At 37.4% G+C, this 13,655-nt stretch overlaps 4 protein-coding genes across 5 annotated transcripts; 2 read left to right on the forward strand and 2 right to left on the reverse strand.

Moving 5' to 3' along the window:
- The first annotated feature begins 4 nt into the window (after window positions 1–4).
- LOC136263266 (putative ribosome biogenesis protein slx9-like) lies at window positions 5–733 on the forward strand. Its single transcript, XM_066057779.1, has 3 exons — window positions 5–293; window positions 341–512; window positions 563–733. Exons 1-3 carry the CDS (start codon window positions 5–7, stop codon window positions 675–677), a joined length of 576 nt encoding a protein of 191 aa, XP_065913851.1. The 3' UTR covers window positions 678–733.
- LOC136263265 (RNA transcription, translation and transport factor protein-like) lies at window positions 664–1,858 on the reverse strand. Of its 2 annotated transcripts, none has more exons than XM_066057778.1 (2): window positions 1,647–1,858; window positions 664–1,531 (listed from the first exon to the last, which is right to left on the reverse strand). In XM_066057778.1, the coding sequence occupies exon 2, from the start codon at window positions 1,525–1,527 to the stop codon at window positions 745–747; it is 783 nt and encodes a 260-aa protein (XP_065913850.1). In that variant the 5' UTR covers window positions 1,528–1,531; window positions 1,647–1,858; the 3' UTR covers window positions 664–744. The 2 variants fall into 2 exon arrangements, with proteins under 2 accessions (XP_065913850.1, XP_065913849.1); XM_066057777.1 differs by having other exon boundaries at window positions 1,618–1,852.
- LOC136263264 (DNA-directed RNA polymerase II subunit RPB3-like) lies at window positions 1,392–8,748 on the forward strand. The gene is made up of 13 exons (XM_066057776.1): window positions 1,392–1,827; window positions 1,975–2,060; window positions 3,033–3,082; window positions 3,762–3,830; window positions 3,887–3,939; window positions 4,225–4,353; window positions 4,694–4,745; window positions 4,798–4,829; window positions 5,668–5,697; window positions 7,094–7,200; window positions 7,255–7,292; window positions 8,471–8,526; window positions 8,576–8,748. The coding sequence occupies exons 2-13, from the start codon at window positions 1,975–1,977 to the stop codon at window positions 8,696–8,698; spliced, it is 825 nt and encodes a 274-aa protein (XP_065913848.1). The 5' UTR covers window positions 1,392–1,827; the 3' UTR covers window positions 8,699–8,748.
- A 4,070-nt stretch (window positions 8,749–12,818) lies between these two features.
- Window positions 12,819–13,655, reverse strand: LOC136263803 (uncharacterized). The gene has a single exon (XM_066058428.1). It carries the CDS (start codon window positions 13,653–13,655, stop codon window positions 12,819–12,821), a length of 837 nt encoding a protein of 278 aa, XP_065914500.1.

The following is a 13,655-nucleotide window of genomic DNA, read 5'->3' on the forward strand; positions in this document are numbered from 1 at the left end:
GGACATGGGGAAGCTACGTGTGGCTAAAAAGTCCAGGGGACATTACGCTGCAGCAAAAGCCAAGAACTCATCTAACGAAGATTTGTCGGCAGTGAATGATTTAGAAGGAATTGTTCTTCGTAGCCAGAAACTCACAGGTGCAACGAAAACTGGACCCACAACACCGGAGCCTATTCCTGAAGAATTTCGTGAAAAAGATGTAGTCCCGCTATCCACCAAACCTACTAATAAAACGAAACAAGTGCAATCTAAAAAAGAGCGAAGGGCTGAGAAGCGCGAGAAATGGATAAAAAGTACACTATGTGGTGTGCGTTCTATTAGAGTAAATAATTTCTTTTAGAGTTGGCTAATTTCCAGCCAGTGGACAAGAAAGCGGCAAAGAACCCACCTCCTCCTCAAACCACTGACATGCAGTCACTGATTGAAGCATTACCATCACTGCCAGATCAGCTAGAGGTACAGGAGAAGAAATCTAAACACAAACGTGGAATGAAGAGCAATAAAAGAAGTTTGTAAGTCAATGATTATATGCTGGGCCAGTCCATGTACTGTTTAAAAATAGGGTTGTTGAGGTGGACCACTTCATGGAAGTCCTGGAACATCCTGCATTTAAAGACGACCCTCTGGCAACTATAAACCTCCATTTACAAAATGCGAGAAAGAGAGGTTTAATTTAATTAATAATATTTTTAATAATGTGCAAATAATAGATTTTGACAATAAAGAAAAATTCTCCCCAAATATCTATTTTCCAACCTTTCCTAGTCTTTGGTCAGTCTTGGGGTCAGCAGTTACTTGCTGTAGAGCAACAATCAACTCATTAATCCTTGTTTGTAATTCTCGTAAGTCTGATAGGTGTAGCAGTCGCAGTACCTTCGCTGCTTCGTCTAAAACTGGATCACCTGAATCAAATCCACATTCTTTGGCTGTAATCTGTGGGCTATCTTTACTGGCAGTACTTTTTTTATCTTTGCCCTTAGCTGCTTTCATTTCTGTTATTGCTGTATTTGATAATCTTTCTTCTATCAATACTCGAGCAGTCTCTAATACAACAACAGGGTCTGGGTGTATTGTAATGTTCAGTAGCTTAGCTAAAGCAGCTAATCCTCCACGGAAGTCTTGATTGGTGATGTCAATGTCTAGTGCAGATGGTCCTTCATCACTAGTGCTCGGTAATCTAGCAATTTTACTTCCCCCTGCTCCTGAGAGACCACCTTTAAGTGAAGGAGTTGCCCCGGCCTTGTCTTCAAATTCACAACGAACTGCAAACTCAAGCAACCATTCAATACAGCTTATCCCATCAGTTTTGACATCAAATGGACACTCTACAGCTTTCAGGTAGTCTTTGTATGTTTCGGTCCAGCCATCTCCAGTTTTTTTCCGTAAATCCTCACGTTCATCAATTTTGTAGTGTCTAATTTTCTGATCTTCCAACCATACAACTAAAGTCTTCAGCTCCACTGGATTTTCAAGATTGATTTCGTCTATAGTGTGATATCCTAGCGCCTTCAGCTTCCTCCGGAACATTTTCCTAGATGTGGACATGTTTCTAATTAATGCACTATGGAATACCCAACAAGCAGGCAAAAATGCACAACCAATACATTGCAAGCTTACCACTAAAGTAAAGTAGCGGGTTAGCTTACGTGAGCACAAAATATCAGGTGACCTTTGTTGGAAGATGCGATGTTAATTACAGCTTCCACTTTAATTCAAGCGCAGAGACGGAATAAAATAAAGTTACAAGGCGCTGGTAGCCGGTCGATCGAGACATAAACAGGCCGTGAAAAATATCCCTTGAAACATCCCATCAGTTGTAACGTAAAGGTAAGTCAATGTACGTTTGTGATGTGGTCTAACTTATACTTCGTTGTGCATCCATGATTTTTTTTTAAATACCACGTGCACTGTTAAAAACTGCTATATTGTAGTAGTGCACTGAGGAGCTGGTCTTATACTAATGTATTCTCACAGATGCCTTACGCCAACAACCCTTCAGTTAGCATCACAAGCCTCACTATGGAGAATGTACAGTTTGTAATGGAAGACACTGATCTCAGGTGGGGTAGTAGAGATGTATGTATGCATTCACCAACAGCCAGTAGCCATCAACTTTGCCCAACTACAAAAACAGCAACATAAAACATAAAAGCATAGTGGCAATGACATATGTAGTAGTGGGATTTACCAACTTCAAAATGTATACAATCAGGATTAACTGGACTACTAGTACTAGACTGACATATTGGTTATAGCTATATGAATGTGCAGGTGGGCCTGTACCCGTTACCAATGGATTGAATAGCAAGACAGTTTACTTAACTTTGCCAACTTGGTAATTATTTTGTGTTATATAAAATGAATGGTACTAATTTGATTAAATTTTAAGCAACTGTCACACACTGGAGATTCGCTGTCAAGGAAGTTTGACTGTAAAGGGCAGTATATGTTTTTAAACCTCAGTGATGTTGTTAACAACTTTTCTCCATACATATATTTTAATATTACTAGCAAATGATACCTGGTCAATAAATAATGACATTGTTATAATTGTAATTCTAAAAAAGTAAGAAGTGATGCAGTTGGGCAGTTCACTGCATACACAGTTACATATGTTCTTTGTGGAATTACCCTTCTTGTAGTGCTAGTAAGTGCATCAACAACACAACTATTGAAAGGCTGAGTAAGCAGAAAGGGAAGGCAGAATTACAATATTTTAATGAAAAGAAAAAATTCCAGTAGTCCAGTTCGTTATTCCCAAGCGATTGTATACAACCAGTTCTTAGTGTATGATATAACAGATTGATTCAGTGGGAATGTCGGAATGAGTTTCACATAATCAGTTTGCTCTAGAGAATGTTTATATTGTATATAAACAAATTATTACCTGTCCCATGGTATTTAAAGTGGTAACAGTTAAAAACGTGTTTTGTATTTTACTGGTTATGTAAATCGTACAGGATTGACTCCCATGTTAAGAGTCATATTTCTAGGGTGTTAGTTGTAACAATGTCTTATCTCCCTCTCCACAGTATGGCCAATGCTCTGAGGAGAATATGCATAGCTGAAGTTCCCACCATAGGTGAGGAGTACTGTATAATTGCTGTGTGTTCTAATAGAGTATTCTAATACCACTCCAATCCTACGGGAGACTTTGAAGAATTTGACGAATCTATAGAAACCCAATGAAATTGTTAAACATCTGACATATGTATTGTCCTTCTGTTTTTAAAAAAAATTGTTTATGCTCCTATTGTTTTAGATAATTGTCAAACATTATTTCATCCTAACGCTATTGCTGCGAAACCATTGGTCCAATAGTGCTGAACTAGTAAAGTTTTCCACCAAACTAAATCTGCTACTCAGCTTTTGGCACTGACAATGCAGTGGGCTTCATTCTAGGGCTGCCTTGGTGACCAAAGAATTGAGGACCTGTCATCACATGTATGTGTAGTAAGAGGGAAATATACTAGTGGCTTTTGCATGAGAATGATAGTTATGTATATATGAAGTATACTTTGGCGACGCTTGGAACCTTCTTCACGTGACCATATTAACAAGTTAGCAGCTATGTTGACTTTGGTATGATATCTGCTGATTTATAAGCATTTTTTAATAATAGCTTGATCACGAAACGATTGCCTGCGAAAAGTTTAAAAGCTGGGCAACAAGATGCCGCATAAATGCCTTGTTGCATGTATGCACTCTTGGTGGCCTCCTGCAGACACTCATACAGATATAACAGTGGTATTGTGTTGTAGCCATTGACTGGATCCATCTGATGAGTAACTCCACAGTTCTACATGATGAGTTCCTAGTACACAGGCTAGGTGAGTGTTGTGTGTAGTCATACTTGATTCTATGTACTGTGTCTGTCTGTGTGTAGGTCTTGTACCACTAACCAGTGAAGAGATTGTTGATCAGTTAGTATATACTCGTGTGAGTAGTAGTAGTGTGTGTAGTATACGTAATGTGTGTATGTATTGTGTATATGCAACATTTGTATTTGTATTGTATTGTATTGTGTTTAATATTGTGCGTGCAGTGTATGCCTGTGCGTGTATGTGCATGGCATGTGAGTGTGCAGTGTGTGTGTGTGTGTGTGTGTGTGTGTGCGTGCGTATGTGTGTGCACAAGTACATGTGAGACATCACACACAGCACATGTACAAAAAGTATACCTCATTCAGTTTTCACTACAAGACTACTGTTACCTTCACTGTAGGATTGTGAGTGTACTGAGTATTGTCCTCGTTGCTCAGTGGAGTTCACTCTGGATGTTAAGTGTAACGATGATACCACGAGAGCTGTCACTAGTCGTGACCTCATCTCTAACAATCCTAAATGTGTGCCAGTGAGTAGTTCTCTGTACTGTGTGTAGAATGTGTTAATACTACCCCTACCCCCCAATCTAGAGGGTGTAACCCTCATGTAATTCAATGGGAGAAGGCACTGAGTTTGTGTGTACCCCATAAAACAAAGTAAATATACAAAACACTTTTCAAAGATATGTGTACTCACTCTAATAGAGCCGTTATTAGCTGGAATGACCAACTGAGAATCAATGGTGCTTACTAATAGGCTGTTTAGATGGACTCTCAATATGTCACACAATGCACAGAATCCTACTGAACATTGGTTGTTTCCTGTTTGTTGCCATACCCCATTACTACCATCTTCCTCACTACTCACAGGTACCCTCCAGCATGAGAGAAGCTAGTTCAACTGATTATGGGTTTGCAGATGGTGAGGATTAAATAGAACATGTAGCTGTTAATCACATGATCTATCAATGTAGATATTCTCATAGTCAAGCTGAGAAAAGGACAGGTAGTGTACCACAATATTGATATATGTGACTGGATCTGCAATAACCTGATGCATTCTATTCTACACATTAAATATTAATAATCTCCTTATGCTCTGTACACAAATTCCCATAACTAATATGTTCCCGTGGATCTACTGCAACGAAGCAAATTCCTCTTGAGTAAGCAAGTAAGATGGTTTCCAGGTTTTTACCATTAGTCTCTTCACAAAGAACAAAGTGTTTAAATTTTTTTTAGTATGTATGTGTTTCTTCACCCATTGTAAACGATGCTTAAAATTAGCTTGTATGATTGTCGCGTTTTTGTAGATCTGGTCACATATCATACATAGTATACAAAAATACATTTTGGACACTTGGCCAAATTTGATCTTGTCTTTGTTAATTTTCAGTACCACATAACTATACAGCTACAGTGTACATTTGACCAACACCAATCACACCAAATGTATACTTTTAGCAAATTTTCAAATATCAGTTTTGCAACAAAAAAAAAATTCTTATATGAGTGTGTCTATTATTAGTAGGGATTGGGATTGAGATGACATTTTAATGTGCCAGAAATAGCTACACTTCTAATTTGAATGTTGGCTTTCATGGTTGCGTGTATACTAGTTTTCTTTCTATTTAATGAGCATTGCTAGCTTTATGATAGGGATTTGTGAGTGACATACTTGCTTTGTGTCACTGTCTAAACCTTGGAGGTTAAGTATGTTTTAGAATAGTATTACATGAATGTACCTCATATCTCAGTGACGTAAAATCATGCAACTGAATGTATGACCACATTTAAAGTCCATTTTAAAAATTGTATGTCAGTATCTATATCTTTAACTATAGGAAATGAAGTTGAGAGCATTTGCTACTAAAGTGAGTTTATGCATTAGTAAAGTACCACATGGGACCTGCTATTTCAGCATAGCATGAAATAAGTACTAGTAATAGCATGGGTAACAGTGAAATTTGGGATAAATACCACAAGTGTTGTATTGGAAATGGGAATAAATTTCACGAGGCGAAGCCGGGTGAAATTTACCATTTCCAATACAACAAGAGTGGTATTTATCCCAAATTTCACTGCTACCCATGCTATTCCCAGTTAATACGCATGCTGTGTACGCAATTTGTCGCTATGTACTAAACACACGTCAACACTAATTGGCGCTACATTGTTAACATAAATTCTAGCCAATGAAATTGCAATTACAACTTTATCACTGCTGTCAGTGAAATACAGGATAAATTTCACTGCTACTGTTGAGACTTTTGTGTGGGTAGTGAAACAGGTATGGTATTAGGATGGAAATCAATCGCATGTTTAGTAGAATGCATTTTATCACTGTTAATAGCACCAGAAATGTGTAAACATCAGGGGTGTACACAAGAGTAAGAGTTTCAACTGCAGCTAAATGACTGTTCTATTAGAGTAGTTAATATTGCCTGACTACTTTATTTGATCTCAATGGTTTTCACAACTCAAAGGATTACTCAGACACCTTAATTGGTGTTGTTATCACTGAGAAACCATGGTGAATCCATGAATTTGAAACTTGAAGTTTTCAGTGTCTCAAGTAGTGCACAGTATATCCAGAGGGCAGGGCCGCCCACGGGGGGAGGGGAAAAACTGGGGCTCTCATGAAGGGCAACTTGAATACCTGTTTAAAAGATTGATATACTCTAATAGAGCAGTCATGGTATTCTACAGAGGAGCAGTGTAGCAAGCTACGTATGTAGTTATAAATAAGGAGATATAGTTGGTGAGGGGCAGCTATTGTCATCGTCAGCACGTAATAACCTTTTTTTTGTTTGGTTTATTTATTTATTTATTTTTGGTCTTCAACTTACAGCTAGGCTGAAATTGTGATTCAGAGTGGAACCCTCTTTGCCCTGGGCCCCTTAATTTCTCTGGAGATGGAGTATTCTTGAGCATAAATATCTTAAACTACTCTAATAGAGCAGTCATCTTGATTGAAGTCCAGTAGCTGTTCAACAAGTTGTAGCTCTGTTGTAGTGTACTATCTGTAACCACTGGAAGGCTAATGACCAAACATATAGTTAGCATTAATATATTATATGTACAACTGACATCATTGTCAAATAAACATTTTTGTCCAAGTCTAGGCACCTGCACAATTCATGCATACTATAATTACAGCAGTAAATTATGTTAATAAGTATAATCATCAGCCATTTGTCACTCTGATTACTATAATTCTCTGTTTGGTTTTGTCAAGGTTAGTTAGACTGGTAGTAATATATTGTGTAGGGTTTTGGCAAAGAACATGCCAAGTGGAATCCTACAGCATCAGTGGCATTTGAATATGATCCTGACAATTCCTTAAGACATACCACCTACCCAAAACCAGAGGAATGGTATGGTACATATGTGCCCTGTAGAGCAGCTGTACATGTGTTGTATTCTGATAGGCCTAAAAGTGAATTTTCTGAAATCGATGAAGACACAGGTTTGTGTGTGTACAAGTATCCACATGCATGTGCACGCACACACACACAAACACACACACAGAGTACATTTTAGGAAATTTGAATTTTTATGTACGAGTCAAGAAGCTAAGCATCTAATCCAAAACAGCCAAGCTGTAAAAAAGTGTGCGGTCTTCCAAGATGTGATATCTTTTTCACAGCTTGGCTGTTTTGGATTAGATATCATTTTGTATTTGTGTAGCTATGCTAGCTTTTGTGTATCTTTTTTTTCCTACACAGGTAAACAGAAGAACTAGATTTTAAGAGTACTCTTGAAATTTGTTTTTTACTTCGTGATAGTTGCTGAACGTCACGTGTATATGACTGCTCTATAAAAAGATCTCGAAATGCACTTAGTATATACATGTTATGGTTTAAACAGATTTCCAGTGCATTACTGAAGGTTTGTACCTTGATAGTTGTTATCTGACAAGTGAAAGAAAATTCAACTCGTTTGCAGTTTAGCCGGTAGGCATGGCAACAAATCACAGCGAGGCCAACTGCTTTATTAGAGTATCTCAATCACGTGACTCTTGTGTATGTGTGCTATTATATATTTTCCCGTAGTACTCTAATAGAGTGAATATTTTTCTGAGCAGTTCTAATACAATGCGCATATTGTTCTAGAATTTTCATGGATAAATCTGGAAGTACAACACTACAACTCCCATTTATAAGGTAGTAAGATGAACAACTGACAGCAGTGGCAGAGTGGTAAAGGGTTTGCATGAAGGCATGGAGGTCCCTGGTTTGAACCCTGACAACATCGTTTTCGACATTTTCGTGCATATTTTTTTTTACTTCTCGGTGACTGTTCTATTAGAGTATATCAATCACACTTGTTTCACATGTTTGATTTTTGCTTTATGTCTGCGTAGCAATATTCTCAGTGTTTTCTAAGATTTGCACTACGATAGTTACTTCAGTACAGACTGATTTTCAAGTTGAAATTCAGTACAGACTGATTTTCAAGTTGAAAATGACATTTTTCAGTTCCTGTAAAATACACACTTGTCTGTCATGTGCCGGTACTGATTGTACTTGGTCACATGACACACTTTCATGTATCCTGATAGTACAAGTCTTGTCATCACCTGCCGACGTTACTCCACCCTGGTGTAGCTATAGTAGTTTTAGTCAACCTTTTCTTTTACTACAGCTCAAGCAGAATATGACTACAAGGGGAAGCCAAACAAGTTCTTCCTTAATGTTGAGGTCAGCATATTTATAAAAAGATGTGATATCATTGTTGCTATGGTTACAGGCAGCTGGGCCACTAAAACCTGAGACAATAGTGTTGAGTGGACTAAATGTGCTGAAGAACAAGCTTAGTGACCTGTTGTTACAGCATCAACAACAAATGGCTGAAGATGCTTTAATTATTTAAGACTAATACATAACATGACATACACAATATAATCAGCTACTATTGTTAATGCTAGAACAAGTACAGTGGAATCTCAGTTATCCGAACCCTTTTAGGACCAGAGGTGGTCCATAAGTCTGAAAAGTCCATGTTTCTGGAACTGGGTATAAAATAACCTAAATTTCAGTATTATCAACTACCCTAATGTAACAGTCACTACTCTAATAGAGCAATCATTTCCATAGTTTGGTTAACCAAGAATCCAGATAATTGGGGTCTGTATAATTGAGGTTCCACTGTATCAGAAAAAAATAGTACTAGAAGGAGGACAATAGTACCCCAATAAAAAGTACTGTTTTGGAGCAGTATGTAATGTTCAAACAATAAGAAGTGAATATTTATCCCTACTGTGCTGTAGAGATTTTATAAATAAATGCACATTTGCTTCTACAGTTGGACATTACGTACTACAATCCAGCTTGTTTCACTACTTTTTATTGGGGTACCATTGTCCCTAATAGTTTAAAATTCATACTTATATGTGACCTGGTTTGCAAAAGGGGGTCTTTCACACTCATCCAATTTAGCATCTTTGACGATTAATAACTTAAGTTTGAAATAAGCTGTTGACTTGAAATTTGTTCAGTTGTGAGTACAAACATAGTTTAATAGATGGAGAAATTTTCAAGTTTGTATGTTAGCCGAACACTAAGTTATCGTCTCCCAAGTTCATTGAATTGGATGTGTGTGGAAGACCCCTTTTCGCAAATCCGGTCTCATATTTGTCTGTAAACTTATTTTATGACTACTTATACTCTCACATACCACAACAATGCCACAAATAAATGGTTAGGGTTGGTCACAGCTAGAAATGCAAGTAGTCAGCAAAACTTTTCCTGTTAGCTAGCAAGTACCCTTGACATTAACAGCACATACAAATCTCTAAATTACAAGAACACATGCCTTTACCACAAGCTAGGTTGCCATGTCCTAGTTGACAAAATTCTTCATGCACATACATTACATGTACCATTCTACAAGCAGTTCATTTCCTGTTGGCAGGTGACATTTCATCTATAACAGAGAGCTAAACTTCGGCTTATTGATAAACATACTATTCGTGTGCTATTGTCTTATCTTTTATCCTTCTTTATCATACACCATAGCCATCAGTCAAGCATGGCAGGGCTCCATCTATGGGTGTACATGTTTCACAACATTATTGCACCAATATATTGGAATACTTGTGTTTTCGAAGTTGATGCAGATTTCTTCTTAAGTAAGTTCAAAGTGTTAATTTGACTGAATGCGTCAGGAAGGGGGGTTTTCTGAGGTTTCCAGAAACTGTTCAAGAAAGATCGAAAGACCCTAATAGAGCAGTCACCTGTACAACTACAATAGTTTCTAAATATACTTCTGAAATGCTACTCAGAAGGTCTAAACTTTTCTAGGGAGGTGGGTATGCCCCTGAACCTCCTAGATGATTGACATGCTTTGCATGCTAATGTCCTTTCTACTATAGTAGTGGTCATAACAATCTTTGCTGGAAATTATTATCAAAATTCCTGGACCTGCCTATGACAATTATCCCCAGCATGATTGAGTTTCACAAGATCACCCACACTTACTGGTGAGGGACAGGCTTGCTGGTTTGATCAGTGTAGCATGCAGCCCAGATTCAGGGAATTAAGGTGGAAGCAAAAAATATTTCTGCTACTTATCAGTGGGGTACCCCAGAATGTTTTGCTCCCAAAGTCAGTGACACAAACAGTCTTAAAATTGAAGTTGAAAGCATAAAGAAATGTTAGCAATATTCCAGGCCCTAAACATGGCAAATGTATGGTGTATCTCACCCATCTGCAGGTCCTGGTGTTGACTGAAACACAATAATGCTCTTTTTCAGACATCATTGCCTGGTCCACTTGCCAGCCTTGTTTAAACATTGTAAAAATGTGCAACATTTTAGTCTTAAACGTTATCACGCTAACTAGTATAGCTATATACAAAGGCCCTGAGATACGACTAAAATAGTTCATCAATACTGTGGGGTTGGTGCACAAAGTCGATCACTTTAATTTACCATATAAATATCTGGAAGTTTGCTGAATGCTGCATGAATAACACAGTAAAAATTAATAAAAATGAAGTCCAGTCCAGGACACCAGATTGTGTGTAGTATTTTAGTTACTGCATCACTGGCAGGTGTTAAAAGTTAAGCCAGCTCATGCACATGTTATATAACTTCCTACGTTACCAACCCAAGAAATCTAACTACAGTAGAACCTGTCTTAATGGCCATGCCACCTCTCTATAAAGGCCAACTCTAAATCCTCAAATGGCAAGTTTATACACCTATCTAATGCAGCCATGGCCACCTGCTTAAAATCTTAGCCCGTAGGTGACTTACTGACAGGTGCCACTATACCATAATTATACTGTTTAAATTACATTGCATGTTCATCAATTAGGAATAATTAAAATGGCTACTAAGATAAAAATGTAGTGCTGACTGTTCTTTTATTGATTTATGGATTATAAATTATGCAAGTGGACCTGAAGTTATATACCTATTACCTAAGCAAGCCTGGAATTGTATCACTAGTGTAAACAAGCCTGCATGGAATTATACACCACCATAAATAACAAAAGTTTGGCACGACTTATAATAAAGTTTGGCAAAACAGGTTGGTATAAAAGTTTGCCGAAGTCGGTATAAAAGTTTGCCGAACTCAATATAAAATATAGCTGATTGACAAAATGCACATTTCCTCAATTTGTCAAATTTGCCAAAATTTTGTCGTTTATTACTTGATGGTATATAACTATCCTGAAATTGTATAACCAGCTTAAAAGTAAGCCTAGAATTTTACAACAATCAAGCATGACATAATGTCAACCACTCTAATGGAACAATCACATTTTCTATCTTTAATGTGTGCTTGTAAGTAGCTCTGTAGCAACACAATCTAAATACTGTCTCACACTTCAGAAAATGCAATATTAGATCTCAGTCATTTTACTTAGCTAACTCCCTCAGCTGGATTGGTTGCCACAACACTAGTACTAGTGCTAAATTATGAATTAAATAGTGCTGCTGTGACCATGCAAAATTTTCAGGTGAATTCCCTCCCCATGGCATTCTCTCTGTACTCTTGCGAAGATGCTGAAAATAATGGGTGAAGCCTTATTGCAATGCTTGTGTATGTAAACTAACTAGCTGTTTGCTGCAATTGATTACAGATTTTGTCCATGCTGGCATAGGCGCATTTTATAATAACTACAGTTCCTTCATCCAGTTAATGTAGACAGTGTGATGTTCTCTTAGTTTGTCTTCATCAACACCAACACTGGATAGGCTTCGGTTATACTTTGGATCATATGTACTCTTCTTTGTTGTACGATTATGTGTGCTACTCTGTGGTGTAGTGGCTTTAGATAACATTTCAACTGGTAAGGGAATGTTTAAAAATGAGTAGATGTGTTGAAGTATACCAGTCAAGTTGTTAACGTACCTAGTAATAAAAATAGCAACATTTCCTCTCCACAATAACATATTTGTGTTTTTATCATCCGATCACATACTACCCTTCACTGCAAGTAATGGGGAATAATTAACTGCATGATGCATGCATACACTCTATTAGAATAACAATATATTATATGTTATTGTTTTTAGAGCTTTATAGTGACCAGCACTGAAGGTCTGACAGCAACATATGAGTACGCCTTAAGACAGAGAGCGGCTTGTGTTTATGTGAAATGACAATAAATAGTCCACTTCCCTAAGCCAACCCTTTCCATTCTAAATTTATCTTGAGGAGTCTGGAGACTCCTCCTATGACCCCTTATCTATCCAATGACTATACGCACACTGTGGGCCACAATAAAATACTTGTTAACACTTTCCATTTTGATTCATAAGGATGCAGTCACTCAATTTCAAATAAATAATTAAATAAATAAACCTGTGCTTGACTGTATAAAGAGGGTGAGTCAATGAAAGTATTAGTAACTGGTAACTAAAAGATCTGATAGCTGGTGTGACCAAGAACAAATGTAAATGTGGTTGCAATTTAGTATATATATTACAACTGAAATACACAAATTGAACAGTTTGTAATATCAGTGGCAGCAGCACAAACTATATAATTTTCCTAGCAAGACGCAGTTCTGCTCGCAATTTACCATCAAAGTTAGTATTGTCAGTTTTGGAACCTGTAAAGCTGACATTGTGTAAAGTAGCGACTAGTCCATAGAGCATAGAAAATGTTGTACCGTCAAGTATGCAGTCTTCAAAAATAACATCTGATTCAAAGAAACAATTCGTAAAAGAAGCATTGCTCAGATCACAATCACTAAAAGACAGTGGATAACTAAATCTCATGCTATTGAAGGACAGTCCTTTCATATTCTTTAGCTTGTATGAAATAGCTTGCTTTGAATGGTATTTTACATTAAAAGAACCTCCACTGTTTTCTGAATTATAGCGACCACTGCCAGCGACAAAGTGAAGTGCAATGCTGTCTTGGGATACGACATCAACTTCCCGCATTAAAGAATTCAGTGCAATGAGAAGACCACTAAGTTGATAATATTTTGCTTCACAAAAAATCTCTTGTAAAAGTTCAAGAGATTTAGGAAAGCTCCAGACCCTTTCTTCCCCATCCCGCAAGTAGTTGAGTATGTATCTAAAGTGTGTTCCATCTCTATCAATGAAGAAACTACCATCACTACACTTCATGGTTTCTAAATCATGTCTACCACTAAACATCACTCCTAACATTGACTCAGGATACTTGGTCAGTGTGGAACGTGAGGTTGAAAAACGTATGCCACCAACATTTAATAATATTTGCTGACCAGGTAAAGTAAATGTGTTCTTTATCTTGGGATTTTCTTCTTCCCACTTCATTTTTTCTTCTGCTTGCAGTTTGTCTTCTTCAGTTGCTGTAGCGATGTTGTTTTCAAAGGAGGACAT

Source organism: Dysidea avara, chromosome 8 (assembly GCF_963678975.1).
Source record: "Dysidea avara chromosome 8, odDysAvar1.4, whole genome shotgun sequence".
Lineage (NCBI taxonomy): Eukaryota > Metazoa > Porifera > Demospongiae > Dictyoceratida > Dysideidae > Dysidea > Dysidea avara.